Source organism: Phyllostomus hastatus, unplaced genomic scaffold, assembly GCF_019186645.2.
Source record: "Phyllostomus hastatus isolate PE091 unplaced genomic scaffold, TTU_PhHast_1.1 phas_contig_198, whole genome shotgun sequence".
Classification (NCBI taxonomy): domain Eukaryota; kingdom Metazoa; phylum Chordata; class Mammalia; order Chiroptera; family Phyllostomidae; genus Phyllostomus; species Phyllostomus hastatus.
In genome coordinates, this window is record NW_025333715.1 from 3,196,769 (window position 1) to 3,224,625 (window position 27,857).

Consider the following 27,857-nt stretch of genomic DNA (forward strand, 5'->3'; position numbering starts at 1 on the left):
GCGAGACGGGACTGGGTGCCTTTCACACGCGCCCCGACCTGGGATCGAACCGACACCGTTTGGTGTGCGGTTTGGTGTGCGGGACGACTCCAACCACCTGAGCCCCGCCGGACCGGCACCAACTCACTCCCCCGGCAGCCCTCCCTGCTAGGCAGGTAAGTCACGGGGTTTCTCCGATGCGGTGCCATCATCACACGGACGGACACAATCTTCGTCCTGCTCGCTTTGCAGCCTGGCCACCGGCGCGGAAGCAGAAAGGAAACCCAGCGCTGCCGGCGGGCGCCCCCTGGCGGCCACGCCGGAGTTGACAGCCGCCCGGCGAGGTCGCCCTCAGGACGGCGGGTGCACACCCGCTAGCAGCCTGTCCTGGGAGGTCCCAAGTGCGGGACGCGCTGACCTGCCTTTCCGAGCAGGGCGACCGCAGTCTGTGATGGCTGGGGGGCGGCCCTCGGCGTCCATCACGCTGCACTGCAGGTCTCGCCCTCCCGCAGGGTTTGGCCCCAGTCCCACCTCCGAGACACCATCTCCCACTCTCTCCTGGAGGCAGCCTTCCTTTCAGGCCGGGGGGCGGGTCGGCCGGGCGGTCCAGCCCTGGTCAGCAAGGAATGCCCTCCGACATCCTGGCAGCGGGACGCCCAGCCCCGAGGAGCGCGCCCCCTCCCGGGGCAGCCGCCCCGCTGCTGGCGGTCCTCTCTGCCCTCTTCCGCAGGCCCCGGGCCCCAGCCCCTCCCCTCGCCCCGCCCACCTCGCTGCCCCGCCCCCTCCGCGGACAGTGACCCCCGGAGCAGGGCTGTGCTGTGCCATTCTCTCGCTAGGTGGCGGTTTGGCATAAGATCAACGCCGCTCTGCTGAGCTGCGTCTTTCCTTGTCAGAGTTTCATCCTCCCTGAAAACCTCCCGCCCTGTACCTTCCGAGTGCTGCTCCCGGCCCCGCCCCTGGAGGCTTTGCTTCCCCAAACAAAAGCCAGGCCGGCGTCCCGGCTCCTCTTGCTCACCCACGGCTCTGTGCCTTTGTCCCTACAGTCCGTGGTCTCTTCACTGTCAGTGACCCCGGTCACTCGTGTCCTTCCTTCCCCCGGAACACCTTTCCTGACAGGCCCCTGCCTTCCCAGATCCAGGTGTGGGCAACAGCCCCTGGTTCCCCTCCTTCGCCTTCCGCCCTCAAGCCCAGAAGCATGGTGCCCGTGGACACCACCCTGCACCCTTCACTGGGCACGCCTCCTCCCCCCATCTCTTTCCTCGGGGTTTGTTATCTATCGGCAATGCCCTGTGCCGGGCCCACCACGGATGGAAGGGAGCCTGGGTTCTGCTAAAGGCGCTTGTTAAAATCGGAGAATGTGAGATGTGTCTAAAACGTAAGTATCAACCAGAAAATGCATCCCATCCGCTTTCAAGTTGTCATCTCTACAAGGATGTGGGGCGCTGGGCCCCAGCTGGGAGCGGAAGTCCTACCGTCCCGTGAGCAGGCCGTCCCTGCGGAAGGAGCGCCCGCCACCGGGGCCCACGGCTGCTCTCTTCCTCTCCCCGTGCACCTTCCACAGACGTCCGTGAACTGGCGGGAGTCTCCTTCCCCCCTGGTGTTCCTACCTCTCTGCTCTCCCCTTTCCAGTCCGCATTTATTTTTATTTTTCACTCAAACGCAGTTGGTAGCTTCATCTCACGCTGTTCAAGAAGCGCTGGCTGCGGGGGGGGGGGGGGCTCTGCCCCGCTCAGGGCGCCCCCTCTGCCTGGGCTGCCATTCCCCAGGTTAACCAGGGTGACGCCCAATGAGGCTTGAAGTCCGTGGTCTATGCCAAGAGCCCCCCGGCCTGCTTCTCACGGCATTCCCAGGGCCCAGTGACCACCGGCTCCTGGAGGCTACGGTCAGGTCTGCTTCGCTGTCCTTCGGGTCGACAGTGTAGCTCACAAGAAGTGGCCGGAGGAGCGCCGAGGACTGGGCCTCGCCTCACCACACAGGCCCTGCCTGGCCCAGCACACGGCTCCTCCAGGGCCCTGACCTAACCCTTCCCTGCCAGTTTGAAACATCTATTTATTTTTATTATTTATTTATTTATTTATTTTAAACAGTAGGTATTTTAATTTTTATAAAATATTTTATTTATTTTTAGAAAGGGAAGAGAGGGAGAAAGAGAGAGAGAAACATCAACGTGCATTTGCTGGGGGCTGTGGCCTGCAACCCAGGCATGTGCCCTGACTGGGAATCGAACCTGCGATGCTTTGGTTTGCAGACCGAGCTCAATCCACTGAGCTACGCCAGCCAGGGCTCATCTACTCATTTTTGTCGATTACAGCTGACTTCCAATGTTACTTTATATCAGTTTCAGGTGCATGATCCTGTGCTTACACATTTACATACTTAACAAAGCGGTCCCCAGCAAGTCCAGCGCCCGCCTGGCACTGGACACAATCATCACACCGTGGTGACCCCACTTGCTGTGCCGGACCTCCTGGCCCCGAGTCTGCCCCGTACCTGCCCGTCTGCCCTTCTCAACCCCCGAGCCTCCCTGCCCGGCCCCCAGCCTCTCCCCACCGTCCAGCAGCCACCAGCCTGTGCTCTGTGTCTGGGCGTCTATCTCCATTTTGTTGTTTGTTTTCCAGATTCCACATATAGGTGAAATCGGGTGGTTTTCGTCTTTCTCTGACTTATCTCACTTAGCATAATGCTCTTCAGATTCATCCATGTTGGCGCACACAAATGGTTAAGATTTTGTTTTTTTGTGGCCAGGTAATATTCCACTGTATACACGCACCACCGCTTTTTCATCCAGTTGTCTACTGACGGGCACTTGGGCTGCCCCCAGATCTTGGCTGCTGTAAATGATGCTGCAGTGAACACGGGGGTGCACGTGTCTTTTTGAATTACTATCCTGGGTTTCTTTGGATAAACGCCCAGAAGTAGACTTGCTGGGTCAGAAGGCAGTTCGATTTTTCAATATTTTGAGGAACCCCCATGCTGTTTTCCACACTGGCTGCACCCACCAGCAACCCCACTAACAACGCGGGAAGGTTCCCCTCCTCCACACCCTCTCTGAGCCTGTCTGCTGAGTACTGGTGATGGCCGTCCGGACAGTCGTGAGGGGACTGTCTCATTCTGGTTTGTGTCTCTCTGCTGACTGGTGACGCTGGGCACCTTGTCACATGTCTACTGGACATCTGGATGTCCTTTTCAGAGAGTGTCTATTCAGGTCCTCCGCCCACTTTCTAATTGTGTGTGTGTTGAGTTGTATGCGTTCTTCATACATTTTGGATATTGCTTCTCATCAGGTGTATCATTGGCGAGTATCTTCCCATGAACTGTCGGCTGTCTTTGTGTTTCTATGGCGGTTTCCTTTGCTGCGCAAACCCTTCTTAGTTTGATGCAGTCTCATTTGTTTATTTTTCTCTCTTGTTTCCCTTGTTTGAGGAAATACACCAGAAAAAAATACTACTAAGAGCAAAGTCAGAGATTTTACTGCCAGTTTTCTTCCAGGAGTTTCATGGTTTCAGGTTTTACACTTAAGTCTTTAACCCATTTTGAGCCTGTTCTTGTACGTGGGGTAAGGAGGTGGTCTCCTTTCATTCTTTCCCTGTAGCTGTTCATTTTTCCCAACACCACTGACTGACTAGACTGTCGTCGCCCCGTTTTATATTCTTGCCTTCTTTGTCACAGACTCACTGACCATGCAGGTGTGGGCGTCCTTCTGGGCTCTCTGAACTGTCCCACTGATCTCTGTGTCTGGTTCTTATGCCAGCACCAGGCTGTGTTGATCACCATGGCCTTGAACTACAGTTTGGTATCAGGTAGCATGATTCCTCCAACTTTGCTCTCGTTTTTCTCAAGGCTGCTGTGGGTCCCTGCTATTGCTAAGTGCTGCCAATTCATGTCTACCGCCAGCCTCCAGCTGGCCTTAAGACTCAGTGTCCAGGAGGCCTCTGTGAGTTAGTCTTGGGTCACGGGCACTGCCATCCTGGAGGCACCTAGGATCCCATTGTTACCAGACACATGAGGGGGTTGCCCACTGTGGCAGACACGCCAGCTTCCCGTGGCTGGCGGCCACCTCTGTCCCGAGTCCGTACCGCACTTGGGGCTTTCCAGAGGAGGAGGCTGGGCCCATCCTCAGCTCAGAGGGCGGGGGACCGGTGTGTCTCCTCTCCCGCCACGAGATAGGATGCGGCCACGAGAACTTTCCTCCTCAGAATGGCGTGTGCCAGGAGTTACAGCCTTGGATTCCGGAAGAGCAATAACTTCCTGTGGCAGCATAGTTAAGGAAACATTTTTGTAACTGTTTTTCGAATTTATTTTCCAAAGCACCCATTTTCAGCCCCAAGCAGACTATAAGTAGGGACTGTGCTCATCCGTCACTTGGTCCCCACACTGTGCTTACCACAGCGCTCTGTTCCTATCAGGTAATCAATAAATGCTTGTTACCTAACTAAAGGCAAATTAAATGCTAAACAGTACTAATTACAAGCTGTTGCAAGATCCTGGCTCTCAGCAAAGAGAATCACTAGTGATTGTCAGGGGTTTGCCGGTGGCCCAGGTGTATAAAACATGAAATTGTTGTTTCCGAACTGCTTCTTTGTCCCCCGGGGGTGGGGGAGGGGGAACCGTTCTCCGAAGATTGCTGCAGTACAATGTGCGGAGTGCAGGACTCATTAAAATTCTAAATACCAGCATTCCGCACTGTGGAATCTTGTTCGGGAGCAAGATAAGTGGATTCTGATTCCTGTTTCCATGAAAGGAGACAAGCGGTAACTGGGAGAGGAAATTGAGAGCCTGAAAGCACATTAGCCCACTGAAGGGGAGGGGCCTGCTGGGGTGCTGGCAGGCCTGCTCGCAGCCCCCACGACGCACGGCCCCAGAGCCGGCAGGAGCAGGGCCCCTGTGTACACGTGCTAATCCATTACATGGAGTGACAGGGTGCACAGGTGCCACGTGTTCTGGGCTGGCTGGCCTGACAGGAGCAGCTGCGTCATCCAAGGTCACTGTCTGCGGGAATGAGCATCTATTTCGGTGCAGAAAAAAGAACCACAGCAGCTCTGCCAAAGGAGCGACTTATTCCTCGCTCACTTAAAAACCTCTCCCCCTGCCCTGGACAGCGGGGCTCAGCTGGTTGGAGTGTTGATCCGCTACCAAAAGGTCGCTGGTTCGATTCCCCCTCAGGGTGCAAGCCCTGGTTACGGGCTAGATCCCTGACTGGCAGGAGGCAGACGGTCAGTGTTTCTCTTTCTCCCTTCCCTGTCTCTTGAATCAGAACAAAATAGAAACAAAAAATTTAAAAAAGCGTCCCCCAAGGGCGGCTCTGGAGAGCCGGTGTCCGCTGCGTGAGGCCACGGAAAGAATGGCAGGAACTCGGAGAGCTCTCCCCCCGCCGGGGGCCCGCTGGCCCCAGCCTGTGAGCCCGGGTCGCCCGTGGGCTCCCCCTCCCGCCATCCGACGGGCAAGGTGGCAGCAGCGCTTCCCAGGGTCCGGCAGTTCCCGCTGTCTGCGCCCTCAGGCGAGGGCGGACCTCCGTCTGTGACGCCATATAGGTCACCGTGAGACGCTTACAGGCTGGTGGCAGGGCCCGCTCTCCTGGGCGTACACACTCTGTGGGGACAGGGCGGCCTTGAGCACTCACCGCCCGGGGAGGGGACACAGCTCTCCACAGCCCCCGAGCGCCCTCCTGACGCGGGGGAAATGAGCGGTCTGCTGGGGGTCACAGGGTGAAGCCATGTCCCCAGCCTCCCGCGGTCGGCTTCCCCGGAGCCCCCGCAGCGGTTCTGAGCGCGGGGCCCTGCACTGGGCGTCAGTGGCGGGCCCGTCAGAATTCCCTGGGCAGGGAGTCTCCCTGGTCTCTCTGACGGTCAGCGGGCGGTGCCCTGGACAAGGGAGCAGGTTCAGCTCTGCTGACGGCAGATTCGCCACAGAGCACCCACGGGGATGGAGGGGGAACGGACAGTGATTCCTCCCCCCAAACTCCTCTTTACGGAGCTCTTCTTGTCTGTTTGAGCAGACAGAAAACCTAATCTAATAGGTTTTACGGGCTGATCAGGACAATACACAGTGAGGTGAATTTCTTGGGCAGTGAGTTTCTTGTAAAAACAAAACAAAACAAAACCCCAAACTAAGTTAGCTCTTCACACGGAAGTGAGAAATGGCCCAGATCAGGGCAAACACTCTGAGTGAAGATGTTCTTAGGGGGAAAAACTGCATGACAAAGCCTCATGGGAGAGTGATCTAATCAGTCACCTGAACGCATGGGGAAGCCCTTGTGTTCCAGGAAGCAAGCAGGAGGAGGATTCTCCGTTTCCCCGCCCTGGGCCCGGCTGGCCCAGCCGCGCCCCACTCACCAGTGAGGGCTGCACTGCCGAGTTCAGGCCGGTTCAGAAGAGCATCATTAGGTCCTGTGTTTGCCCCCACAGCCAGCTATGAGTCAGGGCTCTTCGCCCACCATCTTCCCTCAGAAAGAAGTTACAAAGACAGGAATCGGTGCAAAGACTCTCACGCAGCAGCTTGTCACTCAGTGACTTGGTTTCCAACAACAGACCCCCTGGCCACGGCCAGTTCTGGAGACAAGGGCGCCTGACGGGCCTGGAGGGAGAGAAATGTAAAAGCTTCAGCCATTTCCTACTGCCACGGCATTACATTTGTTGGCGTTGGATGTGTTAGGGGTTATTTAAAATAGGTCTTCTAAAATACAATCCAATGAGATAATCCTGGAGATTACAAATAGCCAATGAGTGTATTCTTTTTTTATCTTCACCCGAGGACATTTCTTAAAAAATTGCTTTTAGAGAGAGACAGGAAGGGAGAGAGGGAGGGAAAGAGAGAAACGTAGATGCTAGAGAGAGAGAAGTATCCATTGGTTGCCTCCTGCATGTTCCGGACTGGGGATCGAACCTGCAACCCTTTGGTTGTGGGACGACACTCAAGCCAACCGAGCTGCCAGGGCCAGAATGGACTTTTTAAAACAACGACTGTCCTCGTGTGAAGCCCACAGCCCCGGAAGGAAAAGAGAAAGTGGGCAGAGCAGTACTGGAGGGAACGCTGGCTGCGCGTCTCCGCGGAGTGACGGGAGACAGGAAGCCAGGTATTCCGGAGGCTACAAACCCCACGCAGAACGAAGACAAAGAAAACCGCACCCAGACCGAGCTTAACATTTTCCAGAGAAAAGAAAGACACATTACTTTCAAAGGAATAACAATTACACAGACAGCAGACTCTGCAACAGAAACGATGCGAGGTAGAATATGGCCCCTTTAAGATGCTGAATAAAAATAGCTGCACAGCTGGAGTTCTATACGCAGGAAGAGTATCCTTTAAACATGAAGGGGAATATATACATTTTCAGATAAATAAAAATGGAATCAATTAATGCCAGCAGACCCACACTAAATACAATGTAGTGTCCTCTCTCTTGGAAACTCAAAGAACAAATAGCAGTAACAACAAAAACTAGAAAAGAAATGGAAAATTCCGACTACACAATCGACATATTTGACCTAATGACCAAAAAACCCCCAACAACTTCACCTAACAATGGCAAAATACAAATTATTTTCATGTGCGCACAGAACATTTACCAAACTGACTGTCTGGCGAGCCACACAGTCAGTCTTTGAAAATCTCAGTAAACTAACATTCTCCTTGCATGTTCTCTGACCGCAGCGGGATTAGGCTGAAATCAACAACCAGAAAATAGCTGAAGGATGCCCAAATACTTGGAAATTAATACAGTCCCATACTACCGTGTGTCAAAAAAGACATCACAATGGAAACTGAAACAAGATTTCGAATCAAATGCTAACTAAGATCTATCATACCAGCACTCAGAGGATGCAGCTGCAACCATACCTAGAGGAGGACTTACAGCCTTAAACAGGTGTCTTAAAGAAGAAGAAAGTGCACCCTGGCCAGGTGGGTCAGTTGGTTGGAGCATCATCTTCTACGCCAAAAGGTTGTGGGTTCAATCCCCAGTCAGGGCACGTACCGAGGTTGTGGGCTCTGTCCTTAGGGTGCATACAGGAGGCAACCAATCAACGTTTCTCTCTCACCTGGATGTTTCTTTTTCTCTCTCTCCCCCTCCCCCTTTCTCTCTAAGATCAGTAAACGTGTCCATGGGTGAGGATTAAAAAAAACCAGAAGTGAGCCCTGGCTGGTGTGGCTGAGTGGATTCAGTGCTGGTCTGAGAACCAAAGGGTCGCTGGTGTGATTCCCAGTCAGGGCACATGCCTGGGTTTTGGGCCAGGTCCCCAGTAGGGGGCGCTCGAGGGGCAACCACACACTGATGTTTCTCTCCCTCTTTCTCCCTCCCTTCCCCTCTCTCTAAAAGTAAATAAATAAAATCTTAAAAAAAAAGAAGTGAAAAGGCAAGCAACATCTTAGTATTACTTTGAAAACAGTTTTGATGATTATGGACTCATGGAAAGGGTCTCCAGATGGCAGGGGTTCCCCGGCCACACTTTTAAGAACTGGTGACCTAATCAACTAAGTCCAAGAGGACGCAAAGGGGGACGGGATGGAGGACCCCAGCGGAGGGACCGGCCTCTATGCAAAGTGACCGTTCATCTTTTGGAACAAGAGCAAGGCAAGAAATGGTGCCAAGTGGTTACGAGACAACCGGTGTGCTCCGTTCTCACGGAATGCGTTTCTCGGTGAGATCCTCAGGCCGGCCCTTCACGCTGGGTGACGAGGTAAAGGGTGCAGGTCCCCGGGGGAGACGGCCTAGGAAATAACTCCCTCGGAGAGTAGGAAAACTAGCCACCAGCACTGTGGTCACCTTGCCAAGCAGGGACCGTAAAACGTCTCCCACGCTCTGGGCCGGGCACCCTGTAATTGCCCTGCTGGCAGAATCGCGGGGAGCGAAGTCCTGAGCCGGCTGACGCCGAGTCGCTGCCTCGCTACACAAGCGGGTGGTGCGGCAGGGTCCTGCCATTGAGTACCTGTGTGTCCTTGGGTGAAAGACCCTCTGGGCCTCAGTTTCCTATCCGTAAAGTGGGAATAATCGTAGCACCCACCTCTTGGGGCTGCCGGGCAGATCAGTTCACATTAAATGGCAAGTGACATACTTGGATGGGTGCCTGGCAAAGGGATGTGCTCCCTAAGAGCCAGCGACGACTACTGTCGTTGCTATTATGATTATCAACACGACTTACTGAGCGCCCACTCTGCCTGCCGAGTGTGGGTAAGAACGGGCTCCCCTGGCGCCCGGCCCCCGCAGCCGCCCAAGCGCAGGCCGGGCGGGGCTGGGGACACCCTGTGGGCGAAGTCCGGGGAAGGTGGCGGGACACAACGTGACAGGCCAACAACTAGTGCAACAACCACAACCGTAAATGCTAACCTCCAGGAAGGCGCAGCACGGGGGGTCGGGGCTTTGGAAACATTTGTCCCTGCACCCACACACCAGGCCCCCGGTTTTACTGGTGAGGGGTGCTTCTCAGGGGAAGACCGGCTTCCCCCAGGCCACGCGGGACGGTTCGAATGGTTCGGCGCGACCGGCCCAAACCTCAGTTCGCGCGGAGGCAGCGTAACAGAAGTCCGCTTTCCTGACGCACGACCTCAGAACAGGTTCCCCCGTCTCGGCCACAGCACTTCCGGCGGAAGTCCCTTCCACCGGGGGGCGGAGCCACCGTGCGGGCCGGCCGCGGGCTTGGCCACGCCCCTCCGCCCTCTCGACTCTGTCGTCCACTTCGCCAATCGGAGCTCAGCTTATTACCGAGTGCGGAGAAACATTCTCCAGTCCGCGAGTGTCGTCGTCGCTCGGGCAACAGCGTCCTAGAGCCCTCGAGTGGGCTGGGTCTCCGCGTCCAGGCGTCCCGGGCACCCAGCGCGCACTTCTCGCCCCACGAGGAGAATAGGAAGGGGGCGAGGGTAAGGCGGCGCGTCCTCGGCACCCGGACCGTGCGCGAGTCGAAGTGGGGCGGCGAGAGTCCGAGTGTGTGGGTGGCGGGCGTGCCGCTCGGGAGGTCCCGCAGCCCCGAGACGGCTCCTGGCCACGCCCGGGGCGCGGAGCCTCCCTTCCTCGTCCGTGGTGGAGCGCTGGTGACTCGTTTTCTGCCGTGTGTGTGGCGCGCCAGCAGGTGCCACGCTCGTGGAGGTTCTGCGGCTGCTGCGGTGAATAGGACGGCCCTGTTCTGGTGGAGCTGACCTGGTGTTTGGGGAAGTCAGACTGTAAACAAGGTGGACGGTGGTACCATCTTTCTTCCTCCCCGGATCTGTGAGGGTCTCGTGAGAAACGTGTGGTAATGCCTCATTCGCCCCCGTGTACAGAAGGTTTCATGGCCCGTGTTTCATCTGTCCCCACAGCACTCTGCTGAGTAGCGTTGTCAACCCCACCTCCTAGGTGGGGACTTGAGCCCTGTGGGGTGAAGAGGACTGTCCCCAAATCACACGACTGGGAAGTTGCAAAGTCAGAATTTAAACTCAGCATTTCGATCCCATGTCAAAAATCTCCGGTCTTTCTAGAATATTCTTTTTCCGTGGACCACACATGGTTATCCTCAGACATTTGATTTGGAGGCACTCGGAATGGTCGGTTGTACAGAACCGAAGGCCATTGGTAAATCACTAAATTACTACTGCTTCTTACGTATGTCCCCCTAAATGGGTGGATTTATAGAAATGCTGTAAAAAAAAAAAAGCAACTTTCATACCCCGCAGTTTTTTCATGTTTCTTTTGTTCGTTTTCTTCAATCCAACGGGCATTTAGTGGGCCGCATCCAGGGGGTGGGAAAGTGAGTCAGGCACGGGCCCTTCGGTTACCTGGGAACGCTGGTCTCCCACCCCACCCGGATGCAAGCTTGAAGAGGGCACGGGTTTTATTTCAGTTTTCTGCACTTGCCTTTGCCCTACCCCTTCAGTTTACTGTTGTCGCACAGGAGGTGCTGCTAGGCAGCTGTCAAGAAATGCTGATGTGAGACTTTAAATCTGCTCTCCAATTTTGCCTGCCTCTGTTTCTGCTCTTTTGCAGCCTTCCACCTCTTCCTCATGCTGTGACGTCCCCAGCGGTGTGGCCCCTGGAGAAACAACCGGCTCCGGGAGATGGGGCGGGCACCCGCCCAGAGCAGGGACCCCCTGGGAGGCCGCTGGCTGTTAACAAGACGGCGGCTTTAATGAAGCTCCTTCCCAGGTGTGTGCTGACTGTGCGAGTTCGCAGCGGCGAGAGCCGCTGGAGGTGTTCTCAGATGACCCTTTCCCCCCAGAATGGAAACATTCGCTGTAAGAATAGACGAGAAACTGCAGGGGAGACAGGAAGCTACCGGCTGCTTACCTTCTGGGAAGTGTATCTAAAAATACCCTCCTTGAGGCTTGCACAATTATGTTTGGATTCTTGTAATATTTAAAGACTAATTCACCTTCAGCCCAATACTGCCCAGGGTACCCCCACCATTTAGAAGACGTGACTGTAAAGTGAAGGGATATGTCTGTGAAACTGTGACTGGAGACCGTCCTACGTGGGAGAGCTTTATGTTCCACTTCTTCCTCCTGGCTGTGACCTTTGCCCGCCAGTGGGTTGGGTTCACTTTGCCTCGGGTGGCAGTGCCGCCCCTCTATGCATGTATCCTTCCGCGGGTGCGCTGCTATCCCTCCGCATGCATCCGCCCGCAGGTTCGCTGCTCCCTCTGTCGGCACTGCAGCCATGCCTGCCGCTCCTGGCTGATGCTTGTTGAGCACTTGCTGTGTTCCAGGCACAGGTCGGAGCCTCACGTAACTGTTTTAATGTAGTGCCCATCAGCTGCTTGTGAAAAAGTACAGTTACCCTTGACATTGTACGGGGTACTCAAGGGGCTAATACGCAGACAGGGGGAGCGTGCGGCTTCCACTCCGGGGCAGCCTGAGCATAGAACCTGTGCGCCTGACCCGTGCAGCGCTCTCCAGCCCGTGACGCTCTCTGCGCCCCGCGGAGGCCCTGCGGTGACTGTAAGAAGACCCGCCTGTGGTAGAGAGAAGCCTGTATAAGTCAGGGTCATGAGCAGTGCGGACTGAATAGGAAAGTGACGTCAGGAGGAAAGAAGATACTCAGATTGTCCAAAATGGTTGATACAGTTGGGCTACACATTCACCTCTGAGCTTCTTGAACTCAGGGTAAAAGAAAATTAAAAAACAAAATAGAAGGAAATTGAGTTAATTTTGTCCAGGCAAACAAGGCATTTTAATTCCCCGTGGGAAAAATGAAGCCTTTCTAACACAGTGTCTAACAGGCAGTTGACCTGGGGTTCGTCACAAAGCCTGAGACCGGCTCAGGGTCCTCACCGTTCGGGGAGAGAATGTGGAACGTCACATTCGTATGGAATTTTAAAAACGATTTGGAACATCAGTACTTGTCAGTGACACCCTCCGGATTGTGGGTTTCCCCTGGGAATTGGTAAGTGGTGTTTCCCTGTCCCCCGGGCTGGCTGCGCCCACCCGTTGGCTGATTCACCCCACAGTTCCTCGCCGAGCACCTGCCACGTGCCGGGCCCTGTCTAGGCACCGAGGACGCCCCGTGATGGCCGCCGACTGCCCTGGCGCCCTTGGTGCCTGCGCCTTGTCCCTCTCTCCTGCTGGGGTCTTCTGCCCTGCCTCTGGCTTGCCCTCCTTTGTCGGCCTGCGAGAACCTGAGATGGCCCTGGACGCCGTACTCTGCAGCGTCCGCCTGCCTTCTGCCCTGGGGTCTGGGTGACTGACCTTTCTGTGCCTTCGTGGGACCTGAAATTAATACAGCTGCCAAGCAGCGAATGCCAGGCCCTGTAGGTGCATTACCTGTGAGCCTCCCACGGCCTTCAGAGCGCGGCGCTTCGCCGTTTGGGGCCACCTGTCCCTTGAGACGCCGGTGAAAGTAATGCGCCCTCTGGCTGGAAAAGTCACCTCACCCACACTTGGCATCTCACCCCCGGGACTTTGAAGTCCTCCGGAAGCGCACACGGACCTCGTCCCTAGACTCCAGGCGAGGCACACCCGCTTGAAAGGGAAGGATGATTTCCATTTTGCAGACGAGGAACCTGGGGCAGGAGGAGGCTAATGAACTGGCGCGTTTCCACAGAAGAGAGTGGAGCCAGCTGGGCTCCGTGTCTCCTTGACTCCAAGCTCTTCGATTTCCCCACTGTGGGGGCTGTGGGGGCTCGGCAGGTGCCCGAGTCAGTGCACGGGAGGTGAAGGGGGGCCCTCTCCGGGGCCGGGGGTGTCCGGAGGCACACAGAACAGCCATCTGATAATCGGGATAGACAAGGAGAAGGCTTTTCCCAAGTGTCTGGAGTGCGCTGCCAGAGTAGTCTGTGTGGCTTGTGGCTTCTTCCAGTTCAGTCAAGGAATTGTCCCCCCCCCACCCCGAGAAACCAGTTCCAACAGTCTTCGCTTCTGGTGCCATTTCTGTTTGGCGGCGCGCACTTCTCGGTCTCGTGTCGGATTATGTTTTCTCTGGATGCCAAGGCAGATGGATGGCACCTTGGTTGCGATTCTGCTATAAATAGCGTCTGTGAAGCGCTGGACATCGGTGCGTCTCTGGCGAGCACGTGTGCGAGTGCGAAGAGCGCCTGTGACTGGGGTTCCTGCCCGCGGGCGAGCCGTGCAGGGGACGGGCAGTGACCTGGGGCTGCTTTGGGTGGGTGGGGAGGCGGAGCTTGTCTTGACCAAGTTCCGGAGTAATCATGAGTTCGTTAAGGTCTTAGAATTCTCTTTGTATAGAAAAGCTGAACTGAGGACGAGGTAAAGCCAGGGTTGACCTAACAGAACTCACCCCCGGGGCTTGCTCTTACTGAGAACGTGGCTTGGCTCTCAAAGTGAGGATGGAACCGGCCCGGGCTCCCCGCCCTCGCAGGGGTGGGGGTGGGCCGCAGCTGTCGGCCAGAGCAGAGACTGCGGAGAGCGCACTGAGTGGCCAGCTGCGGGGTAGGTGCCGAGTGTGGGGAGATGAGGGCTGCTGCCCCTCCACTAGAGGGCGCCAGTGCACAGCCAGGGGGGAAGTGGGGAAGGAGGGGATTGAAGTGCAAACCGGCAGAACTGGGGGGGAGGGCGGGCGGGGAGGTATTGATACTTCTTCTTTACACTTAGGGCCCCCCTCCCCAGCCCCACGGCAGAACAGTGGGACGATGGGCGCCTCTGGTCTTTCTGTCCTTTCCTTCATCAAATAAAACAGCGGGCAGAGCGCAACTCTAAGGCTCAGCTCTCTGGCATGGCGTGGTTGGTTTTGTTCAGGGAGGCTAGGAGGACCTCCCGAAGGAGGGGCCGCATTCTGAATCGTGAAAGGTGAATCGAGGGTGCCCGGTGGGAGAGGAGGAAGGAAGTTCTAGCAGGAGGGAAATTCCAGAGTGTGGAGGTGAGAACCGCATGGAGTATCCGGAGTTCTGTGAAAACGCAGCGTGCGTGGGACTGGGGCGTCGGGAGGGGTCGCCCGGGGCCAGGTTATTAATGATGTAAATGATCTTATGCTCTGGAGAAGTGTTGCATGCTTTTTTTTCTTTAATTAAAAAAAAAATTTAGATTGACCAAAAAGTTGCAGAATTCAGTACAGAGAGGCCCAGCGTGTCCTCACGCCCCCTCAGTGATGCACCTTACAGAGTGACCACGGTTCGGTCAAAGCCAGGGCGCCGCCGTCCTGGCAGCTGGGGAGGATGCAGCAGGGGGAGAAGCTGGGGACCGGGACGCAATGGAAGGGGCCGTTTCCTCCCCCAGACGAGTGAGGGCAAGCAGGCGGCGACACTGGGGATGGCAGGGCAGCAAGGAGGCCCAAGGGGGGTTTACAAGTAAAATCGACAGCACTTGCCCATTGCTTCGAGGGCCCCGGCTGCAGGCAGGGGTTTCTGCCCTGGCTTGCTGGGGTTCAGGAGTGGAAGCCGTTTCACTCGCTCGGGGAGTCTGAGCACCTCTGAACACCGGTCCCTGGCCTGGGGCCCCCAGAGACGAGCCTCAGTTGAACACTCGTGCACACAGACCCGCCCTTGCACCCTGGGCTGCGGGCGATCGGGGACAACGGAGGTCCCTGTGGGGGTCCCCCTGGTGCAGGGGGCGGTGGGGGAAGGCTCCCCGAGGAAGTGATGTGTGCGCAGAGACCCTGGTGGTGGGTCTCGGCGTCAGCAGCACCTGGGAGCTCGTCAGCCCAGCGCGTTCTCGGCCCCACCCCCGCACCGGGGTCCCGCGCTGGGTCCCACGGTTGCAGTCTGCCCAGCCTTGCAGGTGATCCTGATGGATGCTGCGGTGTGGAAACCGCTGGTCTTCCGGACGAGGAGGAATTCACAGGCCGCGTGGGGCGGGGCACGAGTGGCCTAGGCAGCGGGCTGCAGCGTACGGGAGAAGGCTTTCCCGTGGAAGGGCCACGTCTGAGGGACTGCCCCGGGCCAGCATGGTCGGCCCACGGAGACCAGGAGAGGGACGCAGCGGGAGTAGCAGCGGGCCCATCCATCCGTGTGGCCTTTGACGCCGTTAAGGGCTTTGGTCTCTATTCCAAGGGCAGTGGGAAGCAACGGGAATTTGTAAAGCGGGGAAGTAACACGAGGTCAGCACTTGGAAGTGATGACTGTGGCTGATGCGAGGAAAGCAGGGGACCACAGTAGGGGTGTGTGTGCGTGTGTGTGTGTGTGTGTGTGCGTGTGGGGGCATGTTGTATACATGGTGTGTGGTTGTGTGTGTGTGGTGTGGGGGCATGTGTGTGCGGTAGTGTGTGGTTGTGGTTATGTGTGTGGGGTGGCATGTTGTGTCTCTGGTGTGTGTGGTTGTGTGTGTGGTGTGGGGGCATGTTGTATACGTGGTGTGTGTTTGTGGTTGTGTGTGATGTGTGTGGTGTGGGGGCATGTTGTATACGTGGTGTGTGGTTGTGGTTGTGTGTGTGTGTGGGGGGTGGCGTGTGTGTGGTTGTGGTTGTGTGTGTGGGGGCATCTTGTGTGCGCGGTGTTGGTTGTGTGTGTGTGTGTGTGGTTGTGTGTGTGTGTGTGTGTGAGAGAGTGATGTGTGTGTGGGGGGTGGCGTGTGTGTGGTTGTGTGTGGTGTGGGGGCATGTTGTATACGTGGTGTGTGGTTGTGGTTGTGTGTGTGGTTGTGGTTGTGTGTGTGTGTGTGTGTGTGAGGTGGAGGTGATGGGAGGAGGCGGCACAGACCCCCCACCCGGGAGACCTGACATCTGGGGAGGCCCACGCGGAGAACCTGCCCGAGGTGTGGACCCCGCTCGGCAGCTGGTGGTGCGACCCGACGGTCCTGCAGAGGTCCCAGAGGCCCCGCCCTCTCGGCTTCACGGGCTGCGTAAGGAGAGCCGTCGGCCAGTCCGGCCTCACCCACTGCTCTCTCGTTTTCCAGGATACACAAATCCAGAAACGTTTGTCTTGAAGGAAATGAACCGCAGCAAAATGAATGTCAACACCACCAAGTCGGGCAGCACCAGGGCCAGGTGAGACGCCTCTCTTCCTGAACCCGGGCTGCTGGCGCCCCGGGGCCGCAGTCAGCTCAGGCCACGAGGGTGTGCGGTGCGGGGGCTGAGGCCCCGAGGGGCAGGGGGCTCTGCAGGTGGATGACGACACCGCTCCCCGTCACCTCTGGTTGTCATTCACGCAGCCAGCACGTGCGGAAGGCTGACGTTTGTGCCGGCATTGTCCGGGAACTTGCATGCCCACCCCGTCAGGAAGCATCGGGGTACGGGTGTTCAGGCTGCAGGTCCCCACGTGGTGGTGCCCAGCGGGGCCGCCGGAGCCCCATCGGAGAGCCACTCAGCTGGCCTCGCTGCCGGGCGGCTTGTCCCGGGCGGATTCGCGTTCCCGGCGCTAGGGGGCAGCAGCGGCAAACCTTTGCTTCCGACGGAGCGGGAGCCCGCGCCGCCTCCCCCCCTCCCCGCCTGGCGCACTGGCGGGCCTGGCGCGCCATAAATAGGACGTGCTAACCGCTCCCCGTCTGCGCCCGCCGCCGAGCTGGCAGAGGGTGGTCTCCACCAGCCCCTGCGTTTGGAGAGGCTGCCAGTCAGCGCGTTTCTGACGCGGAGCAAGTGTTTGACAGCCGCCAAGCGCCCTCCGATCTTCCGACACCACGTGCTTCCCCGCGCCTGTTGCCGTGTCTGTCATCACGTTGGGGGGGGCGGCGGGGAGTCTGAGACGGTCGGTCTTAGGGAAGAGAGAGTCTCTGAGGCGCTTTAGGAACGGAGGGAGAGCGCGTCACAAACAAAACCAGACACGCTTCTTCTTCAGGGTCCTCGTTCTGGGGCGGCAGGGCGTCCGGGCTGGGGAAACGACCCCCAGACCACAGTCCTCAGTTCAGTTCCGCTCGGCGTCCTTGACTTTGGGGCTCGCCATCGTCACACGTGGGCCCTGCTCTCGGGACACCGGTGCTCTGACGGGGAGACGGCCACCGACGGTCCTGAGGGCCCCGGGCGCTCACGAAGGGCCCTTGGGACGCTGGGCACCGGTGGTCAGGGCCCGGGGTTTGAGGGAGAGCGGGGCTGGCGACGAAGCTTTGCCCCGGAGGGCCGGAGCGGGGGTGTGGCGGGGATGGCAGAGCTGCTTGAGCAATGGGAAGCGAAAACCCTTCCTTCGTCTGCTTGGTGAACACTGCCGGGCCCAGGGCCGCGCCGGGCACCGTCGCGCAGGGACACGCGGCGCAGAGACACTGGTTGACATCACAGAGCCCACAGTCGCATTCCTGCTTCCCCGAGTGAACGGCATCCTCGCCGCTTGTGACGAGTGCAGTGCAGGGAAGGACAGACCGACAGACTCTGCGGGGTCAAGGGGACCTCTGCGAGGGGTGGGGTGCCCCTGGAACGGAGGGGCGCAGGAGGTGGCCGGTGAGGGTGGGAGAGGGACGGGCAGAGGAGCGTGGGGCTTGGGGAGAGCGGCCTGGGGGACCCAGGGGTGGGAGGGAGAGGCGGGCAGGGTGCCCGCTCCCTGGGGCAGGCACTTCCCGCCGGCGCGCCGCGGCGTCCACTGAAGGACACCTCACGCAGGGAGGCCACTGCCCCACTGTGCCGGCACAGCTGTTTCTGGCACGTAGTCCGGCTCCGTCCGGCATGGAAACACGCTCTACGTCACTGTGCTCAGGGTGTTGGCCGGGCTTTTTCTCCCAACATTGGCCTGAACGCGCCCTTGCGTTTCCGAGCAGGCTTTATCGGGACCGTGCGTGACGGCGAGACGCTGTCCCGTTCAAGCCTGCTAGCTTGGAGGGGTGTGCGCTTCGCTCTGTGTTTGACTTCTGCGTGCGTGTGCGTGCACCCCGCAGTGCGTGTGCGTGCACCCCGCAGTGCGTGTGCGTGCACCCCGCAGTGCGTGTGGATAGGCTCGCAGTGACATTTGGAAGGAAGACGCCCGCCTGCGTGGGGTCAGAGGGGACCCCGGCGCGGGGAGACCTTGGCGGGGGAAAGCTGTGGTCGGACTGCCCCGTGCCGTGCCGTGGAGGCTTCTGACCACGGGCTTTTCTGCTCAATTGGGTTTGGGTGACTGGCTCAGTCGTTTTCTGTGATACCCTGTCATTTGAAATACATTTGTCAATCGACCCGTGTGTTCTTCTAACTCCTCTGTATAGAACGAGAGACCAGGGTTGCCAGTCGGTTTGAAGACGGTGAGGGAGCATGAGGCTGGGCTGGGGGAGGCTGGGGCAGGGGAGGCTGGGCGGGGCTTCCAGTGTTGATGCACGTACCTCGGAATCCCAGTATTCGGTTAGATATTTATGTAGATGACTTCACATAATTCTTCACATGTTCTGTTGAGTAGGTTCAGAGTTAAGACTGTTTTGCAAATGCAAGGTATCCATGTTTGAGGACTGGCGGATTTTATTACTCCATCAGCGTATGCAAACTTCGTTGTTAGTGTTGTGGTGTAGGAATGCACACGAACCATGTGCACCTGTGCCAGTGGATGCACGTTATTGTGAGGGCACACACATACACTCTTGGCACAGGTGGGCTAAAAGCCTAGGATTAAATTTAGGAGAGTTTGGGTCTTGGCCTTATGAGTAAATTTACCTCTTGTCTCTGGGGTTTGCGCTCTCCGCCTCCAACAGCGTGAGTGACAGTGTGTAGCTCACAAGGGGGTGACAGGGTTGACGGTCAGCCAGTGGCCATGAAAGGTGCTCGTGACTGCTAGGCGACTCTCGTAGAATCGGGTCAGTGTAACGTTTGCTGGTGTTTTACCGTCACTTTGCCATTAAGCAGGGGAACTTACACCCGAGCCTCCATAAGATGCTGTGGGCTCACGCGCACCAGCCAGCCTCTGGGGCGTCCAGGGCAGCGGCCTCAGCTGCCGCGGCCCCAAGACCCGGCCAGCCCTGCATCCGATCGGCCGGTCCCGTGGTGCCTGGGCCTCGCACTCTGAAAAGTCCCCGGGTGACCCTGCAGCTGCTGCTGGTTCGGGGCCGCGTGTTGCAGATGACTTTTAAAGCCGTGTGTCTGCCTCAATGGCCTTTTAATAAAGGCTGATTTTTAAAAATGGTAAATAGTGCATTTAAAAAGAATGGTATTGATAGCCATAAAAACCCTCATGACTTCTGCTTGAGGATGGTGCAGCTGGAGCAGCTCTGCCCGCTGGAGGTGAGCCCGCCCCGGGAGAGGGCCGTTCCGCTGGCCCTCGCAGCGGCATTCATTCGGGCGGTGTGGTGGGAGGGGCTGTGCAGCTGGGCACCTTCTGCCTGATTTCTAAAGCACACGGAGGTTTTCTTTAAACCCTGAGTCCGAGGCTGAGCTCCCGGAGGGGAGGGGAGGGCCCGGTGGGGCACGCTCCCCTCCCCGCTCTTCCACCCCGGCCCGCGTGCGGCCTGCCGGGTTTGCTGGAGGGTGAACTGCCGAGCGAGCGCGTGGCTGCTAGGGACACGCGCACACCGAGGGCGTTCGGGCCGAGCTCCCGGACAGGCTCTGTTTCCGGAACCTCCCAGGTCTGGCTCCGTGGAACGTTCACGCTGCAATTGGAGTCACGGTAGCCCTGACGACCCGACCGCCAGTGGGAGTCAGAACTGGAGGAGGCCCCGCAGGTCGCCCAGCGCGCCCCCCGCTGGAGGAGGCTCGTTCCGTGCAGTGCACGCGGCAGCCCTGGGAGGGATTACTTTTCATGTGATTACTATTTTTTTCGTGCTGTCTTCAACTGAGTGTTTCTCGAATTGAATCGCTTCGTATTCCAGTAATAAAATGCACAACAGGCAGTATGTTTCTGGGTGATTATCTCACTCCTCAGGTGGCATAACAAGGCATGAGGCCAAGGCCCTGGCGTGCCTCATTGTTATTATGAAGTGAATTTATGGATAAAATAAAGTGGTTATTTGCATGAGCAATAACGGCAATAAGCAGCACGGTTCCAGCAGACCCTCCCCGCCTGCTTGCAGAGCCGGGCGGGGCAGGAGTCGAGGTTCCTAACCATCCGTCCTGCCGCAGAGGACAGCCAGGGACTCCTCGCTGCCTTCCGGGAGCTGCTTACTCATTTTGTGGAAAGCGCCAGGAAAGCCTCGGCCATTGCCGGCTGTGCCAGCAGGCTCCTGGGAGGGGCCCGTCCTGGACTCAGCCGTGCCAGCCAGGTCCCTGGGAGGGGCCCATCCTGGACCTGGCTCTGGCCTAGCAGCTGTGTGACCCCGGGCGGGCGGCTTGCCTGCTCTGAGCGCCGGTTTGCGCGCCTGTGAAATGGGGAGAGGAAAGGCTTTGGGCAGCGGGGGGGGCGGGCGGTAAGTGATGGGTTTCCACAAATCTCAAGCACCTTTCCTGGCTCAGAGTAAGGACCCAGTCAATGCAAACTGAATTAGAGTAACTTATTTCCCTTCTTAAATTCTTCGTAAGCTTGAGTGTCTAGTCCCTTGCCCCCTTCGATCTTGCCCAGCCAGCCCAGTCCCACCAAGAGTTTCCACCGTTCTCGGTGTCCCGTTCTGAGCGGTGTGCTCGCTTCCCTCGCACACGCCCTCCCCTGGCTGTGTCACGCTCGCCTGTCAAAACCCTGTTCCAAAATAAACCCAACTCCACTCCCTGCTGCTGGTGCTGCTGCTGGTGGCCCAGCTTCCTGCTTCAGAGGGAGCTGTTTTCTTGGCTTTATTTTCAGACTGTTCATTGCAAGTATGTAGAAAAGTGATTGATTTTTGCATGTTGATCCTGTAACCTTGCTGAGGTGGTTCATTCCAATGGTGTTTTTTTGGTGTGCGTATATTCTTTTGGGTTTTCTTCATACAAAATCATGTCATTGGCAAACAGAGATAGTTTTGATTAGTCTCCAATCTGGTACCTTCATAAATATTTCTTTTAAGGAAAAGAACTGCTAACTGCTCTGGCTAGAACCTTTAGAACCACAATGTTGAATAAAAATGGTGACAGCAGACATCCTCGTCTTGTTTCAGATCTTAGGGCCTGGATTGAGTGCTGGCCTGCGAACCAAGGGGTCGCCGGTTTGAGTCCCCATCAGGGCACAGGCCTAGGTTGCAGGCCAGAGTCCCCAGTAGGGGGCGCGTGAGAGGCAACCACACATTGATGTTTCTCTCCCTCTTTTTCCCACCCTTCCCCTCTTTAAAAATAAATAAAAATTTTAAAAATATACTTTTATATATTTTAATATTGTGATGAGAAGTTTTTTTTATATTCTTAAGGAATATAGGTTGTTTGCTTTTTTTTTCTTTTGCTGTCTTTGTCTGGTTTGGTGTCAGGGTGACACTACCCTCACGCCACATGCTGGGACGTGTTCCCTTGGGTGTTTCTGGGAGAGTTTATGGAGGATTGGTTTTAGTTCTTCTTCTTTAAATGTTTGGTGGGGTTCACCAGTGAACCCATCCAGTCCTTGGACTTTTTTGCAGCAAGTTTTTTAATTAGTCACTCAATCTCTTTGTTATAGGTCTACTGAGGTTTTTTATTTCCTTAGTCAGTTTCAGTTTTTCTAAGAATTTTTTCACTTCATGTAAGTTATCTAAGTTATCTAAGTTAACACAGTTAGTGTTCCCTTATAGTCCTTTTTTTGGAAAGGTCAGTAGCAATGTCCTCTCTTTTATTCATGATTTTAAGAGTTCGAGTATCCCTCGTATTTTCTTGGTCAGTTTAGTTAAAAAAAATTGTTAGTTTTGTTGATCTTTTGAAACAACCAGCTTTTTATTTTGTTGGTTTTCTCTATTGTCTATGATCAATTTTATGTATGCTCTAATCTTTATCAGTTTGCTTATTCTACTTGGGTTTAATTTACTCATATTTTTCTAGCTTTTCGAGGAAGATGGTTAGGTTATGCATTGAGACTTTTTATATAAACATGAGCGGCTGCAAATGTCCCTCTGAGCACTGCTCTGCCTGCGTCCGTAAGAGCTGGTGTGCTGCGCCCCCGTCGTCGTGCGTCTGAAAGTGTCTGCTGATTTGTCTCGTGATGCCCTTCGCTGTAGCAGTGTGTTGTTGAATTCCCACGTGTTTGCGAATCACCCCATTTCTTTCTGGCGCTGATTTCTGATTGTAGTGCAGTGAGCTTGGAGAGCATACCTTGCTGATTTCAGCCCTCCCGAATTGGCTGAGCCTTGTCTTACGTGTCCACACGAGGTCAGCCCCGAGGGTGCCCCGTGTGGACGTGAGCGGAGCGTGTGTTCCGCGGCGGTGGCGTGGAGCGTCCTCTGGGTGGCCGTTGGGTCCGAGTCGTTCACCGTGTGGCTCAAGCCCCCCGTGTCCTGCCGCCCGCCTGTCCCGTCGGGCTGGCCATTAATGAGAGTGGGGGTCAAGGTCCCCATCGGTTAGTGTTAAAGCGCGTATTTCTCCGTTTTTACTTCAGGTATGCCGGGGCGCTGTTACTGGGGCATACGTGTTTCCCTTACCTCCATTTACCCTCTCTCAAACATTCTTCCTTCCTCTAGGCAGGTCTGAGCTTCTGACCCATATGACTTTTCCTTCTTCCTGGAGACTTTATTTTATTTTATTTGTTTATTTATTTAAAGATTTTATTTATTTATTTTTAGAGAGGGACGGGAGGGAGAAAGAGAGAGAGAGAGAAACATCCATGTGCGGTTGCTGGGGGCCACAGCCTGCAACCCAGGCATGTGCCCTGACTGGGAATTGAACCTGCGACGCTTTGGTTCACAGCCCGCGCTCCATCCACTGAGCTACACCAGCCAGGGCCATTTTATTTTATTTTAAAGATTTTATTTTATTTTTATTTTTAGACAGCGGGGAAGGGAGACACACAGACACCGCTGCTCTGGCCACTGAGATGGGTGGGGGCGGGCCCCTGTCACCGACAAGGGCCACTGCAGGGAGAGAGAGAGGCAGGGAGAGGGAGAGGCAGGGAGAGGGAGAGGCAGGGAGAGAGAGAGAGGACCAGTGCGCTGCACCCCTGGACCGCCGCAAACCTCTGGTCGGCCTCGCGCGTCTGGAGACGGCCCGTTGGGGCGGTTTTCACCGGTGAGCTCGTGGTTTGTGTGCAGGAGGGTCCGCGCAGGTCAGTCTGCACCGGACGAGCGTCGGGCGCGCAGTGAGGGGCGCTGGGGGGGGCCGTCTTTCTGCCCTGCGCCCCCCCAAGGAGGTGCCTGCGAGTCGGCATGCAGGGGGGTTTCCAGGCCAAAAGCTGCCTTATTTTCCCACTCTTGGAGATCACTGGGACTGAAGTCACGGTTCGTGTTCGCTCTGAGAGTGGCCTCAGAGACGCTGGCAGGGAGGCCGTAGCTGGCAGCGTGTTCGCCCTGTCCGGCTGTCCTTTCAGGGGAGACAGAGAGCGAGAGAGAGAGGGAGAGAGAGAGAGAGGAGGCTGGCCACGTGTACTGTGTGCGCGAAGGTAACGCAATCTGTTTTCTTTTGTATCGCAGGGATTTAATGAGCAAAATGGCCACTATGTCAGACTGGCACTGTCCGTGTCCTCACACGCAAAAACCCGCAGAGTTAAGGCCCCACTCTTCACCGTGTAGACTCTGCTCCGGGAGTGGTTTCCCCAATATGCTCAGACCTTCAAGTGAGTATTCTCGAGCACAAGTCGAGCTGACTGTACATGCCGCTCATGTGTGTTTAGTGCGTGCCGGGCTCCGCAAGAAGCCGTCATGTGGTTTAGTCCTCACGGTGGCGCCGTAGAGTGGATTCTGCCATTGCCCCTATTTTCTTTATGGGGAAGCTGAGATACGGGCTCAGCTTTGAGCCCCCTGCCCAAAAGTTCCGTGGTTCTTAAGTGGCACGATCGTGATTTGAGCCTTTCCTCCCTCCCTCCCCAAACAGTTACGAGCCCCAGCGTGTGGCAAGAACTGTCCCAGGTCCTGAGGCAGTGGGTCTGGTAGAGGACCTGCCCTGGAGGGGCCCGCCTGGAGAGGGCGGTGGGGCATCCAGGGGAGTGAGACAGATGCCCCGACAACGGCGCGGACGGGGCAGGCGGGCGCCCGCCTGGCCAGCAGGGCCCGGGCCACGGGGAGAGGGTGAGCGGGGAGAGGCCGTCAGAAGTCACCGTGGGCCCTGTGCGCACCTGCAGTGCGTGAGGCTCTAATCACACGGTCACACGCATCCACTCGGGAGCCTGGGACACGCAGGCTGTATCCCAGACAGGCCTGCGTCTGCCCAGGTCTCGGGGTCTGTCTGAGGCAGAAGGGGCGAGTAGATAGCAACTTCCAACATGAAAATTCATTGCCAGTACAGAGTCGGTTCCAGGACAGGAGCCCCCTGTCTGTGCTGTCCTTGGCACGCGTCTCAGTGTCACGCGGGTTCTGATGGTGCAAAAGGCTGGAGTGAGTGGGGTCACTGGGCCAAAGGCCACCCACGCTCTGCGTCCGGGCTGCTGGGACCGCCCGTCAGGAAGCTGGTGCACCCCCGCAAGCAAGGGGTCCCAGTGCTTCCTCCTGAGCGCGCTCACGGCGCGGGTCCTTCGCGGCTCGTCCTTCCCAGCCCGGAAGCAGTGTTCTGTCGTGGTTTTAATTTGCCTTTCTTTCATACCGAAGGCTGGCGTTGACTCTCAGGTGTATGCGGTCTTTTTCGTCTGTGACCTGCCTTCCCCTTCCTTTGCCCGCCTGCTGTGGGCTGGTCTTCTCGGTGATCTGCGTGAGCTGTCTTTGCACTGAAGGGGTCAGTCCTTTGTCTGCCGCAGGCGCCGCTCGGCGCCTTTGCCGTTGGTCATTTGCCTGTTGTTTTTGTTGGTGGTACCTGTTCATGTACTGAATGATTTTTTCTCTAAAATGACAAAATCACAGATGGTGTCCCCTAGCAGCATTTTCCTCTGCAGGGGGGGCCTCCGTGCCCCGCGGGGCCAGCCCCTCCTTGTGTGGGCGCGGGCGCGGGCGCAGGCGCAGGCTGGTTCGACTCCTCTGTCGCGTGAGCAGGGTTCGGGCGCACACTGAACTTCTCCGCCGGGCATTAGACGCCTGTTTCCTCTTTAAGTGTTTTTTTTTTTTTTGCTTTTCGTTTGTTTCAGTTTGACTAATTTCTGCTGACCTGACGTTGTACCACTAGTCCTTTCTTCTGCCCTGTGCACTGTTAAGCAGATCAGATGAGTTGTTCTTGCTTCTGACACTGTATTTTTATTTGTGTGCTTTTTCATGTGCTTCCTAAAAAGTTTCCATTTTTCTGCTGAAATCCCCCACGTGTTTAGCACGTTGCCAATTTTTCGTACAATCTCTAACACATTTATCATTCTCAGCTTAAATACCTGATCATTTCCACATCTGTCCTCTCTGTGGGTCTTCCGATGCCTGTTTTTGCTCCTCATCAGGATAAGTAAGAAAGCTCACCTTTCTTATGTCACTCGTCTTGCTGTTTGAAAAAGATTTAAGAGCAGACATGTGTGTAAAAAACCGTGGAGACAGAGGCAGCTGACATTCGGCGCCAGCCAAAGGAATGCCCCCCTTCCCGGGGGCTGCGAGGGAGGTGGGCAGTGTCTGGCCTCACGCAGTCTCCGTTGGAGTTAGGGGGCCGTGGGGTGCTGACGTCTGCCTCCAACGGCTCCGCCGTCTGAGCCGGGCGAGACTCGAGAGACCTCTGTCCCACAGCCGTGTGGCGAGCTCAGCCTCCTGGGGGGTCCTGTGCGTGCCAGCCTACCTGCCAGTTTGGGAGGTGTCCCGGCGGTTGCCTGGCCCCCAGCCCAGCCCCCAGCTCTCTGTCCTGCCACCCGGCCTCCAGGCCGCAGGAGGCTGCCCAGGTGCAGCTAGGAGCCCCCGGCCTCAAGGGGGCCGGCCTCAGCGCTCCGCCCCGTGCTCAGCTTTGGTGCACTGCCGCCCACCCCTGCGGAGACCCTGTGGGCCTGGGTCTGTCACACGGCCCTGTGTCCCACCTCCAGCTTTGGGGTGCTACTGATGGGCAGCGTGCGTGGCGGCTCTGTCGCTGCCGTGGTTACGATGTCACGTCTGCTTGCTCCTGCAGCAGGCTTCCTCGCGGGCCGAGGGCCGGCGGCCTGGGTTGTCGTTGCTCCTTCAGTGACTCGGGACCCCGGGCCCTAGGGCCCTGCGGCCGGGGCGCCACCCCTCCGCCCCAGGCAGGGCGCCGTCCACGCCTGCCCGTGCCTAGCCTGCGCCCACTTCCTCCGTGTCTTTGACGGGGCCGGGAGCTAGGTGTGAGGATTACGTGTTTTGTTTTTTTTTTTTCTGAAAAATTAACAAAAGGATGAAAACTCAGCAAGGTATTTTAAAGGTTGATTGAAACAGGTTTGATTCTTAACCAAGTTCTATCCCAATATCCCTGATTTGCACTTGTGATGACCTATGTCCCTTTTACGGAAGGTCCTCTTTGCCTTGACGTCTCTCTCTAGTATCATTACAATCACGTTGACCGAACGTCCGAGGTGACGAGGTGACGGCAGATTGGCCACGGCACGTCGTCATCTGGCCACCGGCTGCGGGAACCCGGACGCAGCGGGCGTGCCGTCTCGGAGGCCGGCCGACCCTCATCCCCAGCGCAGGGGTGTCGGTGGCTTAGCTCCGAGCGTGCTTAATAGTTATTTCTCTTTCGCAGCCACGGATATTGCAAATCCAATACTGTCCTTCTTAGATGTTAAACGGATTTTGTTTCAAAAAATTACCGCTAAAGGAGATGAGTTGGTAAAAGCCTTTCACCTGCTCGATACCGGTCACACCATGACAGTGTCCAAGAGTGAGCTGAGAAGAATTGTCACCATCTTCCTGCTGCCCCTCACGCGAGAACAGTTTCACGAGGTGCTGGCCAAGGTACAGTCCGCGTGGCGATCCAGGGCGGCCGGGCTGCGGCCCCAGCCTGGCCTGCCCCGCGTCCCGGGGGCAGCGCGTCGTGTGGTTCACAGTTCACTTTTCTCCGCTCCGCTCCGGCAGCTGTGGGGCGACCGATGCGGACTTCGGCCGCGTCCCGCAGGCAGCGCTGTTACAGCCTTTTCTTCTCGCAGTTTTGGTAAAAGGCTTGCTTTCAGTGCGTGGAGTGTTTGGTTGACTTATATTTTGGAACGTACTGCAGATGCTCTTGACTTATGATGGGGTTATATCCCGATAAACATCCCACGTCGAAAACGCACTGAACACCCCCAGCCCGCCCGACACCCGGCTCCGCTCAGCCCGGCCCGCCGCACCGCGCCAGCCGCCGGCTGGGCGGGGTCCTCTGACACAGTCAGGGGTCCGTGGTTCACCCCGGGGTCGCGATCGCCTGGCCGTGTTCTCCTGCGCCTCCAGAGCGTGTGCCCCTGCCAACAGCGCGTCCGTTTTCTCATGAGCTTTATTTAACTGACACTTTACACCACATGGGAAATAAAAATATTATTTTCTCTTAAATGTCTCTTATGTTCATGATCTAATGTTAATTTAAAAATTTGACAGTCTTCCCAAGCTAATCAGCTATACAGGAAGAGGAAAAGTACAGAAAATGTGAGATGCGTAGCTGTTTTTAAGAGCTACATCTGTTTTTAAAAGAAGTCAGTCACTGGGAGCTGTTGAACTTCAAAGATTAAAAAAAAAAAATAAGGCAGGGCCCAGTCGTGTACGCCAAAGGACGAGCATGTTTTTCTGGAACCTGGAGCTCCTGGGCGCCGTGTGCACATCCAGGAGGCGGAGTCTGGTGCCGGGAACCGGAGGCGGGGTCCCTGGGGGGCGGGGCTCCTCCT

General features: G+C 56.7%; 1 protein-coding gene and 1 long non-coding RNA gene across 4 annotated transcripts in view; one reads left to right on the top strand and one right to left on the bottom strand.

Moving 5' to 3' along the window:
- Positions 1–2,154: 2,154 nt before the first annotated feature.
- Positions 2,155–9,544, bottom strand: LOC123816272. Of its 3 annotated transcripts, none has more exons than XR_006785244.1 (3): positions 9,302–9,544; positions 6,312–6,552; positions 2,155–5,568 (listed from the first exon to the last, which is right to left on the bottom strand). It is a non-coding gene; the product is annotated as an uncharacterized LOC123816272 (long non-coding RNA). The 3 variants fall into 3 exon arrangements; XR_006785245.1 differs by having other exon boundaries at positions 2,155–4,227; positions 8,979–9,544; XR_006785243.1 differs by having other exon boundaries at positions 8,979–9,544.
- A 170-nt stretch (positions 9,545–9,714) lies between these two features.
- Positions 9,715–27,857, top strand: part of EFCAB6 (EF-hand calcium binding domain 6) — a 147,575-nt gene continuing 129,432 nt past the window's right edge. The window contains exons 1-5 of the mRNA XM_045835134.1: positions 9,715–9,831; positions 10,931–11,089; positions 16,225–16,315; positions 23,635–23,777; positions 26,747–26,958. Of these exons, the coding sequence (XP_045691090.1) occupies positions 16,260–16,315; positions 23,635–23,777; positions 26,747–26,958 (411 nt within the window). The 5' untranslated portion in view covers positions 9,715–9,831; positions 10,931–11,089; positions 16,225–16,259. The remainder of the gene's footprint in view (positions 9,832–10,930; positions 11,090–16,224; positions 16,316–23,634; positions 23,778–26,746; positions 26,959–27,857) is intronic.